This window comes from Stegodyphus dumicola, chromosome 9 (genome assembly GCF_044657685.1).
Source record: "Stegodyphus dumicola isolate Sdum_Otavi_A_Nest chromosome 9, ASM4465768v1".
Classification (NCBI taxonomy): Eukaryota; Metazoa; Arthropoda; class Arachnida; order Araneae; family Eresidae; genus Stegodyphus; species Stegodyphus dumicola.
The window spans coordinates 60414898-60441224 of record NC_140776.1 but is presented as its reverse complement, the minus strand read 5'-3'; the positions used below and the strand labels follow the sequence as shown (position 1 = coordinate 60441224).

General features: G+C 30.7%; 1 protein-coding gene across 2 annotated transcripts in view; it reads left to right on the top strand.

Moving 5' to 3' along the window:
* The window catches only part of LOC118180005 (thioredoxin domain-containing protein 11), a 72407-nt gene that overhangs the window by 17054 nt on the left and 29026 nt on the right, over nt 1-26327 (top strand). Inside the window, exons 7-10 of one of the 2 annotated variants that reach the window (XM_085823508.1) lie at nt 4901-5029; nt 19930-20706; nt 23979-24024; nt 24111-24268. In XM_085823508.1, the coding sequence (XP_085679634.1) occupies nt 4901-5029; nt 19930-20706; nt 23979-24024; nt 24111-24268 (1110 nt within the window). Of the gene's footprint in view, nt 1-4900; nt 5030-19929; nt 20707-23975; nt 24025-24110; nt 24269-26327 lie in introns of both variants that reach the window. The other variant, XM_085823507.1, reaches the window with a different exon arrangement.

Below are 26327 nucleotides of genomic sequence, written 5' to 3'. Positions count from 1 at the left end.
TGTGTTCTCGAAATTTAAGAATAACATCTAAATATGTTAGGATTTAAATTAGGTCCAACCTGTAACAAATCATTTAAGGATTTAGAATTTTCTCCTTTACATGACGCATCGAAAACAATTCTAACACGAGAAGTTTCTTTATCTGGTATTGTCACATCCTCTGTGGGGCATATAATAAATTCAAAATCTTTATTTTGATATACTTCAACAATTTTGTCATCGAGTTGATCTTCAATTATTTTTGTGTATTCCTTACGCATTTCTACATCTTTATCCAATCTGTCTTTTGAAATCTCAAAACGCTTCTTTGCAATATGAAAATTATTATTTAATTCATTAGGGTTAGATTTCCAAAGCAATTTAGTTTTATATTTTCTCTTATCAAAGGATAAAGAGTTTTCAAATTGATCAATTATTTGTTTATCTTTAACAGACAAGTATACGTATTCTTTTGAAATACCAATTGAGTCTAATTCCCAAAACACTCTTAGGTCATTCATTATCACATTGTTCATAATTGTAGTATTTTGTAAACAAGCTTCCGCTTTTCTAAATTTCGAACCTGTAATTACCCATCCAAAGACAGATTTTAATACTTCTAAATGTGTATTAATTACAATTTTTTCATCTAAGAAAAATATATCAGAATATTTAAAAAAATATATCAGATCCTATTAGGATTTCAACATTCAAATACTTATCTCCGCAGCATGAGTCAGCAAGCGGCAATTTATGCCTGGTCATGAATTCTGACGCTTGTTTAACCGGAGGAGAAACAATGGCACCAGTAATGAGAGTTTCGATTCTAATTGAATACTGCGTATTATGTCTAGCTTTTATTTCAAATTCTACAACTGGATACTTTTTTCCTGAAGTGCATTCCATACTGAAGGAATATACAAACAGTAATTCATAGCGAATAGGTTTTAACTTGAGGTTATTTGCTAAATGTTCACTGCAAAAGCTTCTTTGACTTCCATTATCAAGTAGAAGTTTAGTCACTTTAGAATTAATTTCTGAATTTGCAACAACTGCACGTGTTTGTAAATAAACATTTTTGGAACATGTCATACTTGCATTACACTGTGAAACTGAATTAAAAGTTTCAGAATTAGAATGATTTAACTCTTGAGTATCTTTAGCATTACAATTTAAATTCAATTATTCTTTATATTTCTCCTCGATGTTATTCGTTTGATTAATTTGCAGTATTATTTTGGTTATTACCTGGACAATTGGAAGTATGATGACTGTTTGGGTCTCATCCCAAATAACACACACTATAATAAATTCGCTGGTTCTTAGTTTATTAATTCTAATAATTAATTATAATCACTCATTAACTCATAGCTGTGAACCAGCCCTCGTACACCGTCGATGGCAATTCTCAAACTCGTCTTATCATAACATTACAGATGCGCATGCGCGGATTACATTACAGGTGTGCAGGCACGAACAGTGACTTTTGCTTTTGCACTTGAAACAAGAAAGTTTATTAGAACAACGTTTTTTTACCAATGTGATACATTTTGAAACATCTGAAACAACGTTTAGTTTTTTTTTAAATTTCTATTTTATTTTGTGGTGACATTTTACATTTAAATAATCGTACTGCAGAACAGAAAATGCATGTAGACTGCGTCATATTGAATACCATTGCTGATGGTGTACTTTTATGAATTCCTTTCACGAACATTGAACCTTTGCCTTCAGATCATTAGTTTTTCCAATCGGTGTTTGTAATTTTATTTCGTGTTCATTTGAATATTTGTTGCGTGTCAAAAATAAGGTTTTTTTTCTCTGCTTTCAACTCCCATTTTTAGAATATTAATTATTTTCGAGGTCTCTCAATCTTTGTTTATTCCACATTTTTTAGTGATCTCTAGAACAATATCTTGCGGTATTAATTTAATCAATATGGAACATAATAGAGAACCAAAAGTTTCTGAATTTACCCCTAAGGCTTCTAAATTCTGAACTTCTGTTTGACAAGTATCTAACAATTCTTGTCTAGCAGAAAGATGTCTTTGATTTCCAAACAGGTGTTAGATTTAACAGTTTATTCAAATGAGAATTAACGACCAAAGTTTTTGGTCCAATTCTTTCTTTTAAAGTTTCTATTTGTCAGTGTAATTCCTTTGAGTGAATTTGTGGCAACTCCAGTTAAATATAAATGTAAGTAATTAAATTTGTCTACGGTAAGTAAATTTTCATTTCTGTGTATCAGGGATTCAAACTGATACCAGAATCTTTGCCAATCGGCAGGATCGCTATCAAATATTCTTACTGTTAACAACGGTAATTTAACAAATAGTTTTTTAAATTTTAACAAGCTAATAGGTTGTTTTTACGTTTTTTGTGTACTTGGTTTACATTTAGTGATAGCAGCTTTCAACTTACATAAGCAATTAATAAATTTTTTATGATACTCATCACATTTAATAATTTTGGTTTCGATTTCTGTAACATCCATAATTTGACTTTGAATTTCAGAATATATTTCTTTTAACTGTTTAAATTTCAAATCTATCTGTTCTGAAAGTTCTTCCAACTCTTCTCCTGTTTCATTTTAGCTTCGATTTTAGAAATTAACCTTGTTGTAAGAGATCTAAGCGCAGCTCTTTTAGCCTTTGCGATTTCCATTTTGAAATCACTTTTCAACAATACTTTCAAATTAACTTGATATTTTCATTTAACTAAATTTCTCTTCTGATTTTAACTACATAAAGGAGAGAAGTCATTTGCAACTTGTTAAGTCATCAGTTCAATCAAAAAGGGAGTAATTTGCAATATAAGATTCATTTCTTAACAAAATTAGAATATTAAATCTTACCTTGAATCATCTAGATATTTATCTTGCTTGGAACAAGGTATCCAAAGATAGCACATATTTAATCCAAAGTTAGCAACACTTGTATTACTATATTCTTTATTTGAAGCACAAAACTGCGTACTCAGCCTTCCCGGCCAGATCACCAGAAATATAAAAAAATATTATATTGACTTCCATAAGACAGCTCTGGTCATACTTATACTAATAGAAGCCAATACTTTAACTTTTACAAAAATAATCATTTTATTTACAAGAACAACCAGAAGTGCTGTGATGGTTATTGTCTACTACATTGCAAACTGAAATAAACTAACATTCTTTTTCTCAGAAGGAGCGCCCTCTAACGGCAATATAAAAATCATTTGTGGGACTTTTCAACACTAATTTCTTTTGCTTGATATGACATTGGAATTCTTACACTGTGTTGGGAGGAATTCAGAATTTTCAAGTGAACTATTATAATTAAATAATTTAGAATGGTTCATCAGCTAATTCTGTATAACAGAAATGCAGTGGTTTTCAAGGGAGGAGGGGGTTCATTTGAATCTTATGTACCTCCTCTTGATAGCATTATATCAGATTTGATTGTATTCCCCTTCCTTTGTTTGTATTTGTATTTATTTTTTATAGTTTTTGTATTTCTTGAGGTTTTTATATTTCACTTGTCGTTAATTATTCTGATTCTATTTGATTTTAGATTTTTCTTATATTTTGAAATTTACTTATTTTGAGTCTTTGTGGAACTGTTCTAAATTTCTTACTTTTGTCTATACTTATTTCTAATAATATATATATATATATATATATAAAGTTTAAAGCATGGTTATGTCTTGAAAATGCAGATAATAGGTTGGTGGCACATAAAAAGATAATGTTATATAAAGAAAAAAAAAAAAAAAGTGTTTTTCCGTGCTAACTTGCATATATAAAAAAATCGAGGAGAATATATTTTTGATAGAACTTTAATTTAAAGCCTAGAATGAGTATGTATCGAAAAAAGTATCTGAAGTTGATTAAAAAGAGATGCAACATAGCAGAAAGGAAATGTTTCCCTTTGAAACTAAAAAAACAGTCTGTTGAATTCAAAGGAGGTTAAAAATAAACTTTTTAATTCCATGTAGATTAAATAAAATATTTGTTTGTTTCAAGTTTTTAGGGCCACATAATATATAGTGTGTACTCTACTCAGTATTATTCTTTGCAATATGTATGTAGTCAGTCGCTACATAATATATTGTATATTTTGCATCTAATGGTTCCATGTGTCTAAAGGTGCATCAAAGAGGCTTTCAAAAACAACAACATCTATTTACAAGAATATGTAACAAATTTAAATAGTTGAGGAAATATTATTAGGCATCTCTGCCTTCTACGTTCTACACCTTTAGAATCCTGCCTGCCACTGGCTGTGGGAATGTACAGAGCACCCTCTAGGCGAATGGCACGGGAAATATATAACAGTATACATATGGCATTGGACAGATCATATTGTAGAATATTCATAATGTTCCAAATCATTAAAAGATCGCAGATTATGCCATCTTTTTTACTCTTCTTTTATTTAGTATTTGATTTCAAGAACTTATAAATTTTAATTCAAATGTATGGCCTATAAAAAAAAGGAAGAGAAATTTAAAAAAAACTTGTTCAGTGTCTTGACTGATGAGGTAGTTTGATCTATGCTCATTTTGATTAGAATTCATATAATATTGAAAATGTTAATGTAATCAGTAATAAACAAAGTGTATTTTTTATAAAATTAATGAGTATAAAAAGTAATTATCTTACAACATAAAGCATTTTAATACGTCTATATAAAAATTTAAAAGTAGAAATATTAAAAAAAATAATTCATTCAAAATTTACATAATGTCGGAGAATATATTTATAACATATGAACTAAAATTATGTCTTTTCTGTATGATTTATTGCATCGTAAACCATATTTATTTGGAATTAAAATATGTTGCAGTTGCTTTTTGTCAAGTGCTTTTGTCTATTCTTCATACTGTTGATTTCTGCATTTAATAGTTTAGTTGAAAATAATCTATATATTTAACATCATAGGTAACTCAATGGATATCGCCTCCTGGTGTAAAAAGCAAGATTTTATCTGAAAATATTGAAAAAAATGCAGCTTTAATACTGTTTACTCCTCGAAACTTATTATTAGAATATTCTCCTTATTATAATCTGGTAAGCTGAAAACTTGTTATTTTTATAATCTTATTCTTCCTTTTGCTTTTATTTATCAATTTTACTTTTATTGTCAGAAATTATCAGATCAGAAAATTGTTATCAGAATAACAGTCTACAAATTTGTATCTTTGTTAATGAGATCAGTTACCACTGTTTGTATTATGATTATAATTTTTAATCTCAACTCAAAACAAATAAAATGGGTTTTTTCAGAAAGGTATGGAGTTGCATTTCTATATTTTGAGCATTCTAATCAGTAGAAGCTTAATAGCTTTTTAAAGGGAAAAAAAAGGTCTGTGTTGTTCTAAATGGAACTATTTTGTACTTAAAGAATGCAATATTTTTTAATTAACTTTTTGCAGCTAAAAAAAAAAAAAAAACTTATGACGACACTACATGATTCTCTTGTACGCCTGTTATGTATACATTTTTTTCCTGCACTTAATTTAAGCATATTTCCTTGAATAACTCTAACTTAATTAACTGATCCTCAAGGCAAGCTGAAAATGACATCAAAAGTTGCAAATTTTGAAATTAAATATCCCAATCAATTTTTGTCGTATGGGAGTCAAACTTCTTATAATTTTTTCATAAAAAGTATAAAACATACCCAAATATAAGTATAGCAACTAGGAGACCGCCCTAAAAGTTGGATTTCATTAGTTGACCTTTTTTTTTTTTTTTTTAATTTGACATTATTCAAGTATGAATATTTTCATGATTTAAAACACTTCTGCAATTAAAAGTATATGGCTATAACCAATGATGGCAAAACTCAAGAGGATTTTTAAATAGGGTAAAGAGAATGGGTATATACCAGGGGTGGCCAAACTTGACTAGCATGGTAAAGCAGCATGGTAAATTTCGTGAAACTTCGAGAGCCGCAGCTGGATTTTCCAAGAGTCACAAATCTATATTTATATTGTTTTGAAAAGAAAGAAATATTTCAAATAAATTGATGAGAATTTTGCATTTTTGTGTAATTAATATGGTTTTATAAAAATGCGAAACTTTATTTATTCTGCTTTGTGATTGGAAACGTATATCCCAACAAATTATCAATTTCAAACTACTATACAATGCATTTAAGCATTATTCTTTCAGATAAAAAAAAAAAAAAAGTGTTTTCTTTTGGTTTCCTTTATTCCACTTCATTCATAATTATTATTTGATTTTATTAGAACTGAAGTCTGAAGAATATGTATTGATCTTTAGAAATATATAGAAAAGATTTTTTTTTTTTTTTTTAATTGAAGAGGCACTCATTTTTAAAAACAAATTGAATGTTTTTCTTAAATCTTGACTCCTACACAGTGTTTTAGAAAAAGTAAAATAACTGAAACAAGACAGCGCACATATCAGAGAAACTGTTATTCAAGAAAGAAAAATTGTTTTATAATAGGCTGTTAACTTTTTATGCTTTTGCATGAAAATTGATAACTTTATTTTCCTGCACAGTTAACATGAAGGCCAATATACTGAGATCAAATCTCACTTTAAATAATTGAATTAAGACATTAGATGTGAACTGGATTATAAGTTAAATTTTTTTCCCCTAAGGCTGATACTTTTGAAACCTCGTATCTTTTAAATTTTCAGAAAGACTTTAAATCTGGAATCTTAGAACTATTTTCATCATTCAGATCTCTTAAACCCTAAACTAAAAAGTTGCTAAACATTTTAAATCAAAACTTGGGAATGAATTCTTGTACTGATGCCCTGTAAATAAGAATTCACTAAAAAAAGATGACTGCAGTTTCAGTAGTATTGGAATCTTCATTTCATTTATGCTGGCATTGTCCGCTGCATTATTTCAGTATAATTTCTCTAGTGAACTTTGCCAGAATGGTACTGTTTCGTTAGATTAGCGTCAGTTAAAAATGCACCACATTTTTTGCCGCCAATTCTCACCAATTAAATTATAAAATAATAATAGAGTTCAAAAGAATAAAAAAAAATTAATTCTGTAAAAAGTAAATTTTTTTAAATATCTTAATTCTTAAAGAAAGTAAATGTTTCTTTTTAATTTTGTAACTTAGAATATTCTACACATAAATAAAAAATACCAAAGCAAAACAAAATACAATCTAAACAGGTGGCATAAAATTATGACTATCATTCAATATTGGAGAAAAATTTTGAGTTTTTGAATATAGTCGATGCCACATAAATTCTATTAAATATGATTCTAAATGGTGGTGAACAGTGCCCCACTGACATTTATTTCTTCATTTAGCGCTACTCCACAGTCTCTCCACAGTTTGGGTATGGCATCCAGTTTCAGGTTCTACAAAATTATAGTTGTGATTGATAGTGAAATGTTCGTACTCAGCATTTCTTAGTTCTTGCTTATACCCTTTCCAGCAGTCTGAAGATATAATGCTGCCATCCGTGATTCTTGAATGGTAGTCATCAGTGTCATAGCACAACGATCAGGAACAGCAACCAGAAAAATTTGTTTGCTTTCTCGGCATAAATCCCCGGAATACCCATTGTTCTCAAAGAATGCGTCCACTATTGTTTTTCCTTCTTGTAAAAAGACTTTCGTCTGTTTCTACAATTTTGTTGGCTCCACCGATTTTAATTCTTTTACAAGACACACCTTCCTCAAGTAATTAGTCCAATCTACTGTCATATTATGGCTTATTTCTAATTGAAGTTTGCAAAATTCAGTCAACGTCAGTTCTTGACACCACAGATAGATGAAACAAACAGCATTAAGGAGACTAAGACATGAGCCTTCAAACCATGTTTTGGTTCTCAATCTTTTTTTTTTTTTTTTCTCACAGCAAGAACATACATAACAATGCCATATAGGAGCTTTGTTTGAGTCAAAAGTTTCATCAGATCTTCATCGTAAGTCAACTTCATCGAATGGTTTTGAGAACAAAATCTGTTGCTATGCATTATTCCTTTATCCTGAAAGAATCTTATGGCAGCCTTTTCGTCATTAGAAAACTGCCAAGGTTATAATCCATTGTACTAAAAAAATGCCAAAATATGGCCAAAAAAATAACCAGTGACAATATTTCAAACAAAAACTAAAAATCTTGAGCCCCGATATTTTAAATGTAAGTAAAAAATATTCAAAATAACCAGCGACGATATTTTAAATGAAAACTAGAATTCTTGAGCCAAGATATTTGGTGTGGTTTTTGGCACATTTTTAACTGACACCACTCTTAACGGAATTGTACAGCCAGAATTTTTAAGTAATCAATACTCTGGGCATCATTGAAAATTTTTGAAACTATTCTCTCGAATTGTCTCAATAATTTTTGACATAGATAACCTACTACTAATAAATCTAGCACTTCATGTCATGATATATAAATGTTGCTTCGGTCACATATCCCATCTGTACACTAGTCGAACTCTTCAGCATTCAGGGTAATTGAATTTTGAGTTGGTTTTCAAACACAGCCAAATCAAAATTCATGATACAGAAAGATAAGATACTCATAACTATGCAAAGAATTTATTTCAAAAATACAGATGTAAAATGAAAGTTGAGCTCTTCAAATTTCTACGGACATGCACAAGTATTGGATTTTAAAATCCTTTGTAACATGGCACATGTTTATGCACTCATTTAGTTCCTGAGTTCTAGCCAGACAGTTGAATGTATCCACCGTGTTCTTACTATAAGCTACTGGACCTATAAAGACAGTCAGATGACTTATTGCCTTGCTTTAAAGTTCTAAGTAAAATTACTGTGATTCGATGTTTTAAAATAAATCTTCTTTTTTAATTGTCTGACTAAAGGTTACATAGTCTGTGTGTAAAAAAAAAAAAAAAAAAAAAAAAAAAAAAAAAATCGACTTAGCGTGTAAGATCATCAAAAAAATTTCAAATAAAATAAAAATATTACATTACGTAACAAAAGGAGTCTACAAACTTTGTTTAAGGCCCACAAACTTGCAGTAAAGGTCTGTCCACACGACTATGCTCGAAATGTAGCTGACAAAAGCGCATTTGTTTACGTTACCAGCGAAACAGCGTCCAAACGAGTAAGCTTGCGAAAGTACGTTTGACCAATAGAATTATTTGGTGCAAAAAATCATGTGATGCTGTAATATAGTGTTGTTCAACGGAGCTGTCATCTTGTTACTTTGTTGTGTTTTTGTATGTTTGCGACAAGACGTCAGAATCAGATGGTTTTTTGATAGCTAAAACTTTACAGTTTAGTTAAGTACAGTCATTCAGCAGAGGCAAAAATGTAAAAACGGTGAGAATGGGTCCGAAAGATTTATTTAAAGCAACCTGTTCAAAGAGATTTTTTCCATCTACTGCTTCCTTTGCGAAATGAATAACCGGAATTATTTTTTAATTACTTCAGGATGCGTATCGACCAGTTTGACAGACTTGCAGATTCTATATTATATGAAAATTAAGATTTATATAATTGATTTGGAATGCAATACATAAAGAGAATTAAATTACTTGAAATGTCATCAACCTCAACGTCACATTTTAAATCAACGTCACATTTTAAATCAACGTTAAAATCAACGTCACATTTTTGTAATCTCCACCCTCCCTTAGTTTGCTTGTTTATGTGTGATATGGGAGTACGTGTGAAGGATTTTTTGTGATAAGTAAAACTTTCTATAATTTGATTATTTTCTATATATTATTACACAAATAAATTAGAAAAAAAGTTCATCCAATAAAAATTCTAAAGATGTGCTGTTTTTAAATAATTTTAGCACAATGTGACGTTAGCCCAAATGCTCTTGAAACATGTATATGCCTGTAAATGAGGGGTGGAAGTCCGTTTGAGTGTAATATAAAATCTGAAAGCTTTCAGACTTTTTCTTTTTATTTATTTTTTTAATTTAAAATAAGGTTCAAACCTTGGACAGTTTATGTAAAATTATGTGCAGGATAAAATATGCAATAAGGTAAAAATAAAGAGATAATTTATACAAGAGATGCAGATGTATCATTACATAAGGGGTTAATGGTTTCTATTTGCTGTGCACATTTTTTAAACTAAATTAAAAACAACAATAATAATAGATAAAATAAGAAATGTATGATTAAATATAAGAAACGCGTTTCAAAATTAGAAAAGCTAACTTTGATGTATGGTGGTTAAGGACGAGATTCGAAATCGCAACCTTGCCCTTGGCAATCCAGTATGCTGACCATTCAGCTATCTATGATAGCAGTGTTTGCAAAAAATAATGTAAAAATTAGAAGTCACTGCAAAGGTAATTTAATTAATATTCAATAAACGATTGCTGTATGACCAAAGTTGTAACTGATCTTGAAAATTTCATAATTGTATTTTATTTAATATCCTTTCACAGTCAACTGCTTTATTTTAGAAGTTGTTATATTGCTGAAGTTAGTTTTTGGTGTATTAAATATTGGGATATTTATAAAGCTTTTTGTTACATATGCAATAGCAAATATTTATAATAATTAAAGATAATTGTGTAAGGCAGAAACTTTACTTTCATAGAAACTATAATTTATTTAGTTTCCTATTACTTACACTGTTATAAATAGGTGAAGTATATGGATATATATGGTCAGATCATTGCTTTATAGATATATAGTTTTTTCTCTTTAATCAAAATTTGAAATTTATACCAATATATATGGTTTGAGAAATCTGAGGATGCCATAAGCAATGCATATTATTGGATCCGTGACACTTAGCTGACGGGACATTAAGCCGACAAAGGACACTTAGCCAACAGATCATTTAGCCGAAATGGACAGTTAGCTGACACGGACAGTTAGCCAACAGGACATTTAGCTGACAAGGACACTTAGCTGACAGGACATTTCGCTGACATGGACAGTTAGCCGACAGGACATTTAGCTACGGGACACTTAACTGTCAACACATTTAGTCAACAGGTTGTTAAGCCGACAGTGACGTTTAACTGACATGTACCCAAAAATTATTTAAACTATCAATTACAAAATTTCTCGACTACTCCATAAATTCAATATTTAAGTCATTTTTTTTCACCTATCAGTAAAATTCATTTTTCGATTCTTAAAGATCTCATTTGTGCTATTAATTATTGTGTTAATTTAGCATTGTTTGATATGTATCGCCCTGTTTGGTGTACATTGGCTAAATTGAAAAAGCGCTGAAATTTCTCGTCAGGGAATATAAATTAAATTTCAAAAGGAAAAAAGAATTTTTTTAGCTAAGTACGGCGGTCACTTAATTACATTTTAATATGATCTTCAAAAATTATCTGTAAAGCTAAACAAAAAACCAGAAAGAAAAGGAATGAAAGAGGGGAAAAATTAAATTAATGAAAAATGAAATGAAAATTTCATTTTTAACAGATATTGCAAAAAGTTATATTTTATAAGAAAACATTAATATAACTTATTATACTGAAATAATAGGTAGAAATATTGCAGCGAGCTTGCTAAAAAGTTACCAGGAGCTGTAGCTCCACGAAATAGCAGTATTGCAAAATATTAACATAGAAGAAATTTTAAAAAAAAAATTATTAACATGGAAAAAAGAAAAACTGCTTACACGCGAAGTAAAAACTGTTTAAAATCAATGTTGGAAAACATGTGAATGCACGAAAAAACTAATCTGACCGTTGTGACATGTGAAAAGTTAATACATATAAAAATAGATCGACGGAACAAGTAAAAACAAAATAAAATTAAAAAATGATTAAAACATAAATTGCAAAAATACAAAAATTATAATAATTACAAAGCGTAAAATGGTAAAATAGCCCAATAGGAACCTCAACCAGGCTTTTCAAGGGAAAAAATGGTTGAATGTCGAACTAGGCCAAATACCATTACGCGTTTCGCCGAAACAGATCATTGAAGCTCTTGTTTGATGAAAAAAATTTTTTAAATAAATATGAATTGTCCCGAAAAAATCTTTTTGGAGCTTCAATTCTCTGTTCCTTTTTCCCGACGCGTCCGCAGAAAAACACATTAAGGTGTAAAAAAAAAGTAAATGCAACTACAATACAAAATTAATATCAAAATAAAATAAATAGCGGTCTGCTATTAGTCAAAATTACAATAACGTACGGGCTGGTCCTGCTAGCTTAAAGAAGAAAAAAACTTTTATAAAGATTATGGTACTGAAATCAAATTAAAATGCAATTAAACATGAATGAAAACAAACGCCGTTGGGTCTTACTAGGACCAAAAAAAATTTTAAGAAACACATAAAACAGAAGAAACTAAAAAACACACCTGGGTTGTGCCGACCTCTGGATCGCGAAACAGATTTGAAAAGGGTGCAAATTCCCTCCGTGTCCTACCAACCATCCCTCTCATCGTGTGACGTAAGTGGATGAAACAATGTTATTCCGTATAGGCCAAAGCGCTTAGATTGTAATTTTGGCAGGAACTCTTATCCCCCCTTTGCTAAAGAGGGTTTGAGAGATGCGAAAAGACATGGAAAGAACTCAAAATGGCGTCAGTCAAGTTGTTAGAAGAACTAAACTGCTTCAAATAAGTGAAAATGGCTAATTCAGCTAAGATTACTTATCTTGGCCACAAAAGAAAGAGTAAAATGGAAAAAAGTCATTTGTTAATAAAAGTCGTCATCCTTCAAGCTAGAGGGCGGTCAAGCTACTATGAAAAATGAAAAGGCCCGATTTGTTAATAATAGTAGAATTTGGCCATCTAAGTAATTCAAAACTATTAAAACAATAGTATTAAAGTATAGTGACAGAATCTTTGGAGGAAAGAAAAAGTAGTGTTACGTCTCATTACTTGTTAGCTTTTCAATTTCTGTTTCGATTATTATACTGAAAATTACACATCGCTACTTTCAAAACACAGTACATAATATTTTCTATTTACATGATTGATCTAAGATGCAGCAGAACTTCACAATGCCTTTCGTGAAATTTTTAGTGATCAGGGAATGGGTAGTAGTACAACATTCCTTTGGGCTTTCGTGAAGGGTAAGCCAGGCATAGAAGATGATCAAAGAAAGGTAAAACAGATCAACTAATTAAGGAATTGTATTGTAGGCACCAGAACTGGGACAACCGGTTCAGCTGCACTGGACTGTAGAATAAAAAGGCGAAAAAATTAGAAGCATCGGGGCGCAGACTTCGTAACACCTGCTCTAGTCTGCAGAATAAAGAAGTGAAAAAATTTAGAAGCATTGGGCGGCAGAGAACATAACACTGGCCTTAACCCAGGGATGGGCAAACTTTTTCGGTCACGGGCCAAAAATTTAAAAAAAAAAAAAGTTTGTCAGGCCAAGATAAATTTTTCTAAAATTTTAAAATGCATTGTTTAAAGAACTCCCCATCATTGAGAGAAAAATCATTTAGAAATGTTGTATACTACAATGTAACTTGTATCTGTAGTTGCTTCTTGGATACTGTTTATCTTCTTGAAAAGATTTTGTCGGCTTGATAATTTTGTAAAGACTTTATGCATTTCATTTTCTTTCATATTCGGACATTGCTTTGGAATTCTTATGCTTAGATGTCAAATGATGGGAAATATTATATTCTTTGAAGACTGCTACAGCTTCATTGCAGATGAGACACACTAGTTTATCTTTTACAACTATAAAAAAATATTTATAGGTCCATTCATCATTAAAAGCATGGCACTCTGAATCAACTTTAGGTTTTTTAGTAGCCATTTTGGGGTTGAAATATTTTACGAATAACTCAAACAAGCACTGGCTATGCTATACTTTTAATAATTTCACCACTATTCACAATGATGCTGTACCTGCACAATCAATAATACAAGGTGTGGCTATTAATTTTCAGGACTGCTCTAATAACACCAGAACAGATGATGAGAAAAACTTAACCTTTTAATATGTTTCGAAGTAATCCCCATCGGCCGTAACACACTTTTGTGCTCGACTGTATAAGTTTTGGAAACAACTTGTAAAGTCCTCTTTTGAAAGGCTCTTCAATGTCAATGTCATATTCTTAATGTCTTCAACATCCACAAAATGTGTTCCTTTGATCACAGTCTTGAGTTTGGGACACGAAGTCTGCGGGGACCAAGTCAAGAGAGTATGACCGAACATTCCCAAATTCAAAACTGCGATCAAAGGAACATGCTTTGTGGATGTTTAAGACATTAAGAAGAATGTGACGACGACATTGAAGAGCCTTCCAAAGGAGGACTTTAAAAGTTGTTTCCACAACTTTATACAGCCGAGCACAGAAGTGTATTACGACAGATGGGGATTACTTTGAAACATATTAAAAGGTTACATTTTTGACATCATCTATTCTGGAGTTTTTAGAGCAAGCCTGGAAATTAATAACCACACCCTGTAGTAGAACTTGCGGCAAAAGAAAAGGTCGCTGGCTGGAGCTTAAAAATGCACAGTCTGTCACGTGTGAGGTCTATTTCACCTATTTTGGATTCCCATATGTATGTCCTAAGAGAAATAGCAAATCTTCCGAGGCAATAGATTACGATTGTCATTGTAAAGCAAGGGATTTACACAAAAGAACATAAGCAATAAAATTAAAACAGAGGAAAAAAACATTCGAGAGCATTAATTATAAATTGCCCTCGTATTAGTGTATTATGTATAAGTATATAAGTGTACCTGGTGGTCGTTATCTGCTTAACATGACTGTGGTAGTAATTGGCAGAAATAAAATTATTTGCAATTCTGTTTGTTTTACTGGCGATAAACTTGCAGAAAGCTTGAAATCAATTAAATTGTTACATACTTAATGTACTTTAAGAAAGCAAATTTGTAATTAATAAAAAAATTCAAAAAATTCAAAATGCAGTTATATGTTGAAAATTAAGCTACTGTTTAGTGAGAGCAAGTCGCATTTAAAGTGTCAATGTTAGAATTAGGCCTTGTTTCCCTATGCATAATTATCTTTAGACCCAATAAATTATCTGCTAGGGTGATAAATAAAACATTGAAAGACTTTCCTTGAAAAGGTCAAAACTGTGATCACCTCTGGTGGTGTTTAGTTTAGTACTTCATGTACAGATTCCTAATACAGAACTAATGGAAATTATTAAATATATGATAATAAAAATAAACACAATACTAAACAAATAAAATAGTTATTTTACTTAAAACTTTATTACTGCTTAAAAAAGTAAAACTCTATTTTACTTTAGCTGTTCGGAGAAGAGCCACAAGGTCACAAGCCACAGTTTGGCCATTCCTGGTGTATAATTTTGTTACTTCCAATTGCAATAAAAAAAGGAGGTGAACAGCTAGATGTTATAGCAATCTCATAATAAAATTTCAACATTATACAGCTAGTCATTTTTGAGTTATAAGGTACAAACATCATGGGGAAAAAAATCCACCTTAAATCCATTTTGAAAAAAAAAAAGTCCTTTATTCTGTCCATATGTACAGACTTCACACAATAAAGTAGACAAAATGGATATTTCCTTTGAAATATGATCTCCGAAATTTTTCACAAATACAAAGTAAAGGAAGTATTGTAAAAATTGTTGTCAGTATTGTTTTGATAGGAAAGGTCTTTTACATGAGGATGCCATATTTTCTGTTAGCTTTCTGAAAGGGAAAAAGAAATGTTGTCTGTTTTGTTCTGAATGGAAATATTTTTTACAGAGAAATGCCATATTTTTTTATTATTTGGTATTGGAAAGCCACTGAGTGACTGCATCAGACATACTTAAGCATATAGAGTTCTGATTTCACTGTAAGCTGCTGGGGACAACTGCAGCAGATGGCAATGACTGAAACACCTGTGCATCATCTGACTGTTTAACTAGATGGTAAACAAAGGATCATGGTTCCAATCTCAATCTCTTATACAGCATTCACTACCACATAATGTACAGGAATGAGCTTCTCTGTACGTGAGATAGTTTCACATCAGGAAAGCAAATACTTAAGAATCAGTCTTTATTTTTCACAGATTAAAGATTTGATATTATTTTTATTAGAATTCTGATTTTTCATATACTATTTAAAAAAATGTCTACATTTTCTTTTTCAATTTTTTTAATTAGTTATTTTTTTTAATTTAGTCACTCAGCATTTAGAATTAATATAAAAAATGAATAATGTATGTGAACTAATGTAATGCATAGTAAATATATAGATTCTAAATCAGATTTGAAAAACATTTGATATTTATTAAACATTTATTTACACTCAAGCTTTGATTAAGTCAAAACTGAAGAAATTGGGGAGAAAAAATTTGATTCATTGAAAAAGTTAACCTTAATTTCAAATGACACCTTTTGGCATTCAGTTTATTAAACAGCAGCTGTATTAAGGTGCAAAAAAGATTGCCAGTTTTTATCTATTTTCTTGATTGTATTTCCCATTTTGGATCAAAGTCATATCACCATCATTTATTTTAATTGCATCATGCAAGTAATTTGCAGATTTTTTTTATTAGAAATAACTGTCTGCTTTTAATTTCATTTAGTAATTAATGCATTAGATTTTTTGCTTTTTGAGGTCATTATTCCATATTAACACCAATTTAAAAAACGTGTATTTACACTTAAGCTTTGATTAAGTTAAAACTGAAGAAATTTGGGAGGAAAAAATTTTTTATTCATTGAAAAAGTGAACCTTAATTTCAAATTATACTTTTTGGCATTCAGCTTATTAAACAGCAACTGCATTAAGGTACAAAAAAGTTCATCACTTTTTATCTATTTTCTTGACTTCATTTCTCATTTTGAATTAAAGTCTGCCACACAAATAAATTGCAGATTTTTTTTTAATTAGAAATAATTGTCAGTGCTTTTTGTGTTTCAGTTATTAATTAATGCATTAGATTTCTGCTTTATGAGGTTGCTATTTCTTATTAACTTTAATTTAAAAAACATGAATAACTACAAAATGTACATATGTAAAACTGCTGCAGTTGAAAAGACCCAGAACAAAAACAACTAATTGAAGTATAGACCAAGAGCTCTCTATGTGATTAGTGAGGCTGTTTGTTAACATGGTTTTACCGCTTTCTGGAAGAATATGTTGTCTTTAGATTAGGTATCATATATTGAATACTACACTCATGTCCATAAATTAAGGATAATTCGGAGTCACGCAGAAATCGAACTCTAAAATAAATATATCGGCTGTTAAATCACTACACACATCTTCAAGAATCATAAGCAAATTTCAGGAAGTAACCAGATGACACCGATGGTATGTCACAATGACGAGAGTGATATATAAGGAATACAGGCAAAGAAGTAAAATTGTTCGCAGGTGCTTAATAAGCATTTCAGTGCTATAACCGAATAGTTATGACACAAAGGACGCATTTGGATGATTTTTTACGCGATAGAATTATCGGCCGTCTAGCATGTAGGCATACTCAAGTGGAAGTATCAGACAAACTTGGAATTGCCCAGAGTGTCGTCTCCAGGCTTTGGCAACGATTCCAAGATGATGGTAATGTGAGTAGACATTACAGCACAGGTCGCCCCAGAGTTACAATGCCGAATGAGGACCGGTATTTGGCAGTTACTGCCAAAAGAAACAGGCGGAGCACAGTCTCAGACCTGTCTCTTCAGCCGCTGGTACGACAATTTCAAGGCAGACCATATACAGACGCTTAGGGCAGATTGGTCTATATGCTCGTAGACCTGTCAGATGCGTTCCACTTACTGCAACTCACTGTCGCCTGCGGTTAGCCTGGAGTAGAGAGCATGCATTATGGACACCGCAACAGTGGGCTTGTGTGATGTTTTCCGACGAGTCCAGGTTTAGCGTGCAGTCTGATTCTCGCCAGACTTTCATATGGAGAGCTCCAGGTACACGTTACCACCAAGAAAACATCATTGAATGACACCGTTACGGTGGTGCAGGAGCACTCGTTTGGGGTGGAATTATTCTGGGTTCCAGAACTGACCTGCATGTTCAAATTGGAACCATGACAAGCCAAATATATTGGGACGTCATTCTGGAACAACATGTTCGTTTGTTTCGGGGCGCCATGGGCGCACAATTTATGTTTATGGATGACAATGCCTGTCCTCATCGTGCAAACATCGTAAGCAAATGCCTTCAATCGGAGGATATCACCCATATGGACTGGCCAGCATTCTCACTGGACTTGAATCCAGTAAAGCACGTGTGGGACATGCTTGGCCGACGAGTTGCAGCCCGTCAACCTTCTCCTACATGCCTACCGGAACTTCGGAGAGCATTGCTTTCTGAGTGGTGTAATATCCCCCAAGATCAGATCGATAATTTGATACTCAGCATGCCTAGGCGTTGTACGGACTGTATTGCATCGTCTGGGAGACATACAATGTATTAACAATCATACCAACCATGTAATATTGGTTTTTTTGTAAATAGTTTTTTTTTTTTTTTTTTTTTTTTTTTTTTGTTATTTGCTCCAGGGAGAAAAAATCGTTAATTTTTTTAATAATATGAAACATATAGCATCTTTTTTTGCTCTTTAACTTTTGTTTAATAAATAAGCTTTACAAATAAGTCAAATTTGTTTTGCTTCTAACTCTTCCTTTGCCTGATTTTGCATTATCCTTAATTTATGGACATGAGTGTAAAATTGTCAATAGAATCTGATTCACAGAAAAATCTTGCTGAAAATATAACCACTTGAAGTTATGAGTGTTGGTGTTAGACATGTCAATAGTTTAGTCTTTCTATTTTCTGATATTAGGCTGTACTTTCTATTAATTTTATACTGGGCTCTCAGGGCATTACTCATTTACACAACTTGGCAAGTGTTTCCATTGCTGAGATAATTCATACAACCTGGCAAGTTGTAAGTTGTCAAGTGTTGTAAGTTTCCATTTGGTGTGTTGTAATGTCTTTAGTATTTTTGGTATTTAGTATGCATTTTATATTTGAAATTAAAGTAATTAATTGATATAACTTTGAATACTTCTAATTATATGATTTGTAGTGTACTCAATAGATAATTTTTGTAAACATTTGTATCATTGTTATAATTGTTAAAAGATATTTATGGCACCATGCGGATCATTTATGATTGATGACAGAATGATCATTTCCTCCCCTTTTTTAAAATTTAGTATTATGTTTTAAATGAATAAGTAGAACGTAGCTGCAAATTCCCTTAATTTCTCTAAATAAATCACTGAATCTTCTGACTTTTATATTTAGCCTTTACTGGGGAAAATGTTTTTCAATAATAAATAAAATTTATTGATTTAATGAACTAAAATTGTGCAAATTCCATTCCTCCACCCCCTAGTGATTTTTAGCATATTTTAGCATTTTTTGTTTATTGAATTTTATTTAATCTGAATTACCTTAATCTACTGTAGACATGTTGTAGAACTTTTTATGGAACTTCAAACCATGTTTAAGCAATTAATATTTGTATCTAATTCTGTTTTACATTGCTAAGTTAAGCTGCACAATAATATAGGGCATTATTGCTCATTTTATTTTCATCGTATTTAAAAGTACTTTGAAAAATAAAATCTGTCTTTCCCTATGTCGAATTTTGTCAGTATAGAAGTGTTAAAAAAATTTTTAAATGGTATTAGCCAAATAAAATTAGATTTAGAAAATTAAAATAAATATTAGTGTATTTTACATCAGAATTATATTGTAAATAGTTCAGTGCCCACGTAATGCATTTTAAAGTGAATGAAGTTGATTTTGAGGTCTTTTGAAATGGCAGGACTTTGCAGTTTGAAAACATCTGTTTTTTTATATTTCAAGTTTGGCAGCTATGGTATAGAATTTTATATAGTTTTTTCAATAGTCTGCAATTTTATGTGTGTGTTCACATGTTTTTTCATGTTTCAGGTTTAGCAGCTTCAAGTTTAGCATAGAATTTTATGTAGGTTTTTTAATAACTGCAGCAAGTCAGCAAATTATACATATGTGTCTGCATGTGCGTATTTTCATATGATTGTAAACTTACTACTTCTGTATGCTTAAAAATTATTATACTTTTTATTTTTTCTTTTAGTTCAAAGAAGTGGCTTTGGATTACTTTAATTGTAACAAGGGTAGTTTTGTAGAATCATTAATTCATAGACTGGTATTAAAAAGACATGTATTGCAAGAAGAATTCTCAAGGATAATTGGCAAATGTCACAGAAATTCTTCTGATAATGATCCAAATGTGTGCCGAAAGCGTCCAGATATGTGTGACCTCACTTGTTGTCAGTCTATAAACTTAGATTTAAATTTTCGTCATGCATGTGCCTGTAGAGCTTGTCTCCATCATATTGTAGAAGATATTGAAGATATGAAACTTTCTGAGTGTGAAAATACTCTGAATCTAATTCTTAGAAATTTCAATTTGAACGAATTAGGACATTTCAGAAATTGCAGTGAGATAGAAGTATTATATCCAGTCAAATTTGGCCCATATAAGCAATTAAGTTTTAATTGTGAAACAGAATCTCCTCATTCTGGAAAATCATCAAAAAGAGAGTTAACCGAAAAGGAAATTTCAGAATTGAAAGATGATTTAATATTAACCATGATACAGAATACTGAAAAAAGGCTCTGCCATCGTTTGAGGTATGCACTGAATTATTCAGAGCTTAATTTTCCAAGTTTTCCAACTTCTGATAACAGTTCCTGGCTTAGCAATTTCACTGGATTGGGTTGTAGAACTAATAAGACACTGGCTTTTATTGCTATGGATGTTGTGCTGTATCATTCCTTTGCTGAAAATATGGGTATTGATGTCACTAAAAACTACCATCAAACAACTGCTGTAATAATTGAAGCTGTGGTAATTATATTGTATTTTATAATTAAAATCATTCATATATTTTTTTCTTTTAAAGTACCATTTATTTCAATTTTGTTAAATTTGGTTAACTTTATAAGTAAGTACAATGCGTGATTGATATTCATGTGTAAATTGGTATAGTATATGCACTTTCAATATCTTGAAAGGAAACAATATGTAAATATGTGATAAAATAACTGAAATCAGTGACCATTTCTTTTGAGCAAGGCTGCAGTAATAGAACTTTTGTAATATTTTGTTGATGGACAGCAAAATATGCACAAGAGCACTTATGTTAGCAGCTTTCAGTCATAAACTTCACCAAACATTGTTACTCCATCTATTTTGATCCAGAATTGCTTTTTATGCAAGATTTTGGTAAGGTATTAAGCTGTATTTTGCAATTTCACAGTTGCTAAATGATGAAGATTCTGTGATTATATTCTTTCCAGAAAAAGTATTTGCAGTGAAAAATTTTTTAATTTCGATCAGCAATGCATTTTGAATATATTATTAGGGTTGTCATTACTGTTTCAGACTATATATCACATTAGCATTAGTATTTACTTATACTACTGCACTTTTATAAAAATAAATTGGGAATTTTTGAATTTTATTCTGTTGAGAACTAAAAATAGTACTTTTTATTTTATTAGGATGGTAAGTTGTAAATAAAGTCATGATTATCCTTTGAATAATAGTGGGGGAAAAAAAGGAATTTTGACTGATCTTGATTGATTTTGACTGGACTGTGCCATTTCTAGATTAATGTGTGCCACAAAGCTTGTGTAATGCTGATGATATAGCTTATTTGAAACTTGAACTCTTGAAAACTGAAACCTTTCTAACATAAACCAAAACCTTTCTCTTAATAGACTGCCATATTGGATAAATGACTACTTTTAGCCTCATCCTCCGTGCTGCTTAAACACCACTGTGCTCTCTCCCTATCACAATAGTATTAAAAAATGTAAATGTTCTTGAATAGGCATGACTAAAGTGTAAAATGAATTGTGGGCACAAATGTGATTTTATATAAAAAATGGAATTTAATCTGGCTCGATTTTTTTTCTCTTCAAAATGGGTCGAAGCTCTAAGCATCAAATATCTATTCCAAACAGCATTGCTACGCTGCTACGTCTCAGTGTTCCTATATCAGTACTTCTAAAATTTTCTTTCATTACATACACACACACACATATATATAAGAATATATGGAACTACTCTGATATGCGCCCTCAAGGCGCCAAATTTCTCGCCAAATATTTTTGGCGAGAAACTCCACGCTGCCATATTGCTATCTAAATTTTTTGTCTACATTTCGAACTTTAAGCCTAAAATGTCTCCAAAAACACAATTTTTGCGAATGCAAAAACCACGTTTTGAACACACAATTTAAGCTAAAAATCCGAAACAAAAACAAAAAATTTAGATAGCAAAACCGTGAAGTTTCTAACCAAAATTATTTGACAAGTGTCCATGTACACAGCAATACGTTTTAACTTAAAAAAACATCTACGAATGGCACCATCTAGGCAACGAATGAATTTACGAACTACGCACACCTTGCTTTAATAAATTAAAGTAACAACAATAAATTTCAAAGAATACCATGTACACAGCGTTCTGTTTCAAAAATATCTACGAATTGCACAATTTAGACGGTACGCACTAATCAACAAAATAAGTAAAATAAATTTCAAACAATTCAAAAAAATAACGATAATGACTGAAATTCATACTAAAAAAACAATGAACATAACATTCTGCAAAATAAGAACAAGAATAAAATAAAATGCACTTACCATTAATGCTTTTTCGAACAGCAGAAATACCAATTTCATACCGCCTTTAACATGCCGCCACATAATCACTATCGTATTTATATGACAGCCAGGCACACTATCCAGAAAATTCACACTATGGTTTACAAATAAATAAAATAAGAAATAATCACAAATCCCTACTTCTATCATGCACAGCCACTAAAAAAAATCTCCCATACCTTCTTTCCACACCTCCAAATACCCATTGCTCCTCAACAGGATGGCCACGACGATATTTCCTTATGCCGAACTTCAATTCAACATCTTTCACCATTAAATCTTTCCCCCCTAGCTTCTCAGACACAAAGCATGGCGGGAACCAACGAACTCCAGCGAAAGATTTTTCAACGTCAACAGGGTTGCCATACAACACGCAATTGCACCAAAAACCAGAGCAGAACACATATCGCCACATTTGGTAAAATTAGGGCGTATATCAGAGTTGTGCCGAATATATATATAAAATTATTTGGAATACTCTCATATTCAACTTCTTCCTATGAAATATATTGAGCTTCCATAGTTCAAATGATTTTGATTCATTTTGATTATTAGAATGGTAAGTTGTAAATAAAGTCATGATTATCCTGTGAATAAAAGAATTTTGACTGATCTGGAAATAATTAGTGCGTAATTTGAGAGAAGAGAGATTCAAAATAAAATTTCCTAAAATTTTAAAACAGGCTGTTGTAAAAAGATTTTGGAAAATTTTAAAAATAAGTTTTATAAATTTTTTATCTTTACTTTTTTGTTATATAAAATTATTATATATGTAATATAAATTTCTCAGGGAAAAAATAAAAAGAAGTTAAAATGTTTTATTAAGTTATTTTTGTTTTTTCTTCTCTTTTTTAGTATAAATTTAATGATCTTTGATTTATAATCTAAAATTAAAAAATGCCAAATCTCGAGCAGTGCGGATTTTTAACATTCTGTTGTGTAACCGGAAAGTAAACAGCTTAAGAATGTGTAATCCTATGGTAAAAAGTGATCCTTCTTCTTAAATAGAAATGAAATTTAACCTGATTTTTTAGCATGTGTTTGATATATGTTTTAGGTAGAAATGATGGTTTTCCTGTGATTATCATTTGCAAAATCTTCTTAATAATTAAAGCTTGAAAGTGTATAATTTTTTAATATGAATCTGAATAGAGCACTTCATTCCCTTTGTTTTATTCATTTCATTCTCTTTGATTTTATTTATTTTTTCACTTCCCATTTTCAATGACAAAAACTTAATTGTGGTTTCACCATTGTCTTTCTTTAAGAATATAATCAATATTTCCTTTTAGATTCAACCAAAAAATAAGGAAATTGTTAACTGTGTGTATTATATTCTTCCTGTTCTGTGAAAAATGTTTTTAAGATGCTTTTTCAAATTTGATTAAAAATAAACATACTTTTATCTATTTTCTTATGTAAGTAGGTATTCTTCTTTTGTAGCAGGAAAGTCAATATGTATTGGATGGGCATATAAATAAAAAGGTTCTTGGTAAGTGAGTTTTATTAAAAGTATATTTTTCCCACATTTAAGATAATTAACTAAAGTCTAAACTAGTTTTTTTCATATATTTTTAGTGGAATTTATAAAAAACTACACTGCAGGAAATTTAGATCGCCACCTAAGAATGCCTGTTCGAAAACTCGAAGGATGTAGTAAAGATGAGAATGCAAATGTGTGTGTTGAGGAAGTGACAACAGCTACTTTTTCTGAGATAGTTTTGGATAAAACAAAAGTAAGTATGGATTTATATTGTTTACTGTATAAAAATATAGATATGTAAGATAAAAAAATATGTAAATCAACTTTATAACTCAATTTAACAAAAGCTTCTTAATTCCTCATTTTTAATTTGGGTATTTTATTTCTCTATTCTAAAAATGTCAACATTTCTGGACTGCACCATTTCTAGATTTCTAGATTAATGTGTGCCACAAAGCTTGTGTAACGCTGATGATATAGCTTATTTGAAACTTGAACTCTTGAGAACTGAAACCTTTCTAACATAAACCAAAACCTTTCTCTTAATAGATTACCATATTGGATAAATCACTACTTTTAGCCTCATCCTCCATGCTGCTTAAACGCCACTGTGCTCTCTCCCAATCACAATAGTATTAAAAAATGTAAATGTTCTTGAATAGGCATGACTAAGGTGTAAAATGAATTGTGGTCACAAATGTGAATTTATATAAAAAATGGAATTTAATCTGGCTCAATTTTTTTTCTCTTCGAAATGGGTCGAAGCTCTAAGCATCAAGTATCTATTCCGAACAGCATTGCTACACTGCTACATCTCAGTGTTCCTATATCAGTACTTCTAAAATTTTCTTTTATTACACACACACACACACACACACACACACACATATATATATATAAGAATATATAAATGAAATTATTTGGAATACTCTCATATTCAACTTCTTCCTATGAAATATATTGAGCTTCCATAGTTCAAATGATTTTGATTGATTTTGATTATTAGAATGGTAAGTTGTAAATAAAATCATGGTTATCCTGTGAATAATAGTGGGGGAAAAGGGAATTTTGACTGATCTGGAAATAATTCGTGTGTAATTTGAGAGAAGAGAGATTCAAAATAAAATTTCCTAAAATTTTAAAACAGGCTGTTGTAAACAGATTTTGGAAAATTTAAAAAATAAGTTTTATAAATTTTTTATCTTTACTTTTTTTTATATATAAAATTATTATATATGTAATATAAATTTCTCAGGAAAAAAAATAAAAAGAAGTTAAAATGTTTTAAAGTTATTTTTGTTTTTTCTTCTCTTTTTTAGTCTAAATTTAATGATCTTTGATTTATAATCTAAAATTCAAAAATGCCAAATCTGAAATAAAATACCTGTAAAATAATCAAAACACCTGTAAAAGCAGTCACAGCAAATAAGTTTTTATCCTTTTTTAAGGCTGTATAGTATGGTGCAGGTTTAAAATTACTTTTTCATTTAGTTTTCCAGTCCTTATCTGTTCTAAATTTCAAATCTTGGAGTATTTTTTTGCTTGTGTGGTTAATTATACATTTATCAAATTAGAAATACCCTTAAATTTTATGTAAAAAAAATATGCAGTTTATGTCTGTAAGAAAGAACTGATGCATGTTTAATGGCTTACTTGGTTCTTTTTGATTATCTGCACCTCCATTTAACCCCTTCGCGCCGACTGTCACGTATACATGCCAGCAATGAACACACTTATCTACCGGCCGACACGCAGGCGTGCCAGAGCATTGTTGCGTTCTCTACCTACTGTCACGTATTTGTGCCAGCACCTTGGAATGTTTTTCAAACTATAATTTCTGCCACAAGATGGCACTGTATGTCCATATGGTTTCAGATACATGTACATTAGACTTTCTACTCGAAATGAGAAAGGCATGACTCACATACATGTGTTTTTGATTATATAAACAAACGGGGAACTAAATGTTTCCGAATGGCGTGATTTATGACGTCTCTTTAAATCGCACTTTATTCGCACGTGGTAGTTGTTTATTGTAAGTAGAAGTTTTATATGCGCTAAAGTGTTGAGTATTTCCGTTTACAGTTCAGTTTTTAGAAAATAATTAGATCTTGTTAGATGTGAATTCTTTCTGTTTTTACCGTTTCAATGTCGAAGTGTCGAAAATGTTTAACAGAGCATGAAATAGCAGAAATGATGCAAAATATTTCAGATATTGATTCTGAAATTCTGATATTCTGATATTGATTCTGAAAGATTAACTGAAAGACATTTTCCAAAACTTTGTTCAGAAGAGACTGATAAGAAAATGA